Source organism: Myotis davidii, unplaced genomic scaffold, assembly GCF_000327345.1.
Source record: "Myotis davidii unplaced genomic scaffold, ASM32734v1 scaffold181, whole genome shotgun sequence".
NCBI lineage: Eukaryota > Metazoa > Chordata > Mammalia > Chiroptera > Vespertilionidae > Myotis > Myotis davidii.
Genome location: NW_006291504.1, coordinates 1,678,289 through 1,680,579, shown reverse-complemented (window position 1 = coordinate 1,680,579; position 2,291 = coordinate 1,678,289). Strand labels below are relative to the sequence as shown.

The following is a 2,291-nucleotide window of genomic DNA, read 5'->3' as shown; positions in this document are numbered from 1 at the left end:
TAGACTAGGGGCCGGGTGCACGAAATTCTTGCACTGAGGGGGGGGTTCCCTCAGCCCAGTCTGCACCCTTTCCAATTGGAAGCCTCTTGGGATATGTCTGACTCACAATCTGGGACCGCTGGCTCCTAACCGCTCACCTGCCTACCTGCCTGGTAGCCCCTAACCCAGTGATGGCTAACCTTGTGAGCTCGGTGTGTCAGCATTTTGAAGAACCCTAACTTAACTCTGGTGCTGTGTCACATATAGACATTTTTTGATCTTTGCAACCATAGTAAAACAAAGACTTATATTTGTGATATTTATTTTATATATTTAAATGCCATTCAACAAAGAAAAATCAACCAAAAAAATGAGTTCACATGTCACCTCTGACACACGTGTCATAGGTTCGCCATCACTGGCCTAGGACATACATGCCAACAGTGCAGCGACACAGAACCAGAAACCAGAGGCACCTCTCCAGCCCCACACATATGTGCACGTGCGTGCGCGCACACACGCACACACACTTACACACACGTTTTTACCTCTGAGTGGTAGGCTGGTATGTGTCCTTCCACATGGTTTCTCAGGATAGGCCGCATGGCAAATAGGACACATGCTTTGGAGTTGGACAGACCTGGATTTAAGTTATAGCGAATCAGTTTGTTTAACAGTATGACCTTGAGCAATTTGCTCCCATCTTTTGACTTTAAATAAAATAAAAATGACTTAAATAAAAGAAACATTATTTTTGCTTTGAATTCAGTGAGGGAGTTGTAGATAAGCAGTGTGAATCATCTTTTCCTTATCGCTTATGGCTAGCCCATGAGCTGATAAAATAGTGAAACCCTTTCAGAGAGTCACAGTTAGGAGGGGGTGGAGTTCAGTAATGAGTCATCTGCTCATGAACAGAGTGAGTCTTGCATTAAAATGGTCTTAGAGTTATATTCTGATGTAGGATGTGTAATGCAATAACATATTTTACCCTACTTTCTTTATTAGCACGATAGTGGAAGTGTCATAGAGTTCTGGTTTTTGTTCATAATAGTTACAAGTATGTTGCTGTTGATTCTTTGAAACACTTCATATGTATTTGAAGTTATAAATAGATAATAGAAATTTTAAGATACTAGAGGCCCAGTGCACACATCTGTGCACGGGTGAGGTCTGGCTGGCCCTGCTCCTGATCTGGGTGGGGGAGCCAATCGGGTAGGGCCGATAGGGGGAGGGGTCGCTGGTGGTTGGCCAGCCGGCCTCACCCTCAATCAGCCCCCAACACCCCAATCAGGGGCGGGGCCAGCGAGGGGGGCGCCGACTGGGGGCGGATCAGGCTGGTTGGCTGCCGCAGTGCATGTCATAGCCACAGGTCCTTCTGGTGGTTCTGCCGTTCTGGTCGTTGGGCTTGTACATATATAGATAATAGGTGTTTTTCATGTTGTCAATATTTAGAAATGTTTGGTGTAATTGCAATTTATTAAAAAAATTTTTTCTTTTCAGATGTTTAGTGCCAAGGAAATTGAATTACAAGTCATTGCAATAGAAAAGGAAAAGGAAGAAGCAGAGAAGAAAAAACCAAAGAAGACTTTGTGAACCCTGAGAGCTTTTACTGTTGTGTTGTGCTTAGAATTAGTGAGTTTTAAAGGAAATACGCTGGCTTATGGCATTGCATTAGTAGTTATGTGCTGTTTTGAGACTGCAGATTTGTGACTCTCCTTAGCCTATTACAGGGACAGACATACAAGAATATGTAGATTTTCTTTGAAAATATTTTAGTAATTGTTGAAAGCAGTCATAATTCCACATAAGATTGAGACTATACTCTATAACTTGTCCAGTGTGTTATATTTCTTCATGTATGAAAATTAAGAAAAATTTTAATTTAAAAAAATGAATAATTTGGTCACATTTGAGTATTGACCGTCAGGTAGAGAGATACCTATTTGGAAATAGACTGAATATAATATCGAGTTGCATTTCTAAATAAATGATAAAAACTCCCTTGTTTTGGTAAATTGTCAAAATTTTGTCAGTCTCCTTCATTTTTAAATACTTCATATTTATTTAACCTTTTGCATTTTGTAAGTTGCAGTATATCATCTGAACAGGGTACTCTATGAAAATAAGGAAGAAATGAATGCATGTAATTCTGTTTTGATTTGTGTTTTATCGTAAATATGTCGACTGTGATAGATTCGTTACGTGTTCCATCAGATAGATGGGTGCTTGTTACTAAGTGCCGGCATTGTGCTCGGCTACTGAGAGGAACCAAGGAGATGAAAAATGACCCCTCCCCGCAGCGGGAGGTTGGC

General features: G+C 41.0%; 1 protein-coding gene across 1 annotated transcript in view; it reads left to right on the top strand.

Annotated features, from left to right (window-relative positions):
- The window catches only part of PSMA8 (proteasome subunit alpha 8), a 21,998-nt gene extending 20,113 nt beyond the window's left edge, over window positions 1-1,885 (top strand). Inside the window, exon 9 of the mRNA XM_006764885.2 lies at window positions 1,480-1,885. Coding sequence (XP_006764948.1) covers window positions 1,480-1,572 — 93 coding nt within the window. The 3' untranslated portion in view covers window positions 1,573-1,885. The remainder of the gene's footprint in view (window positions 1-1,479) is intronic.
- The last annotated feature ends 406 nt before the right edge of the window (window positions 1,886-2,291 follow it).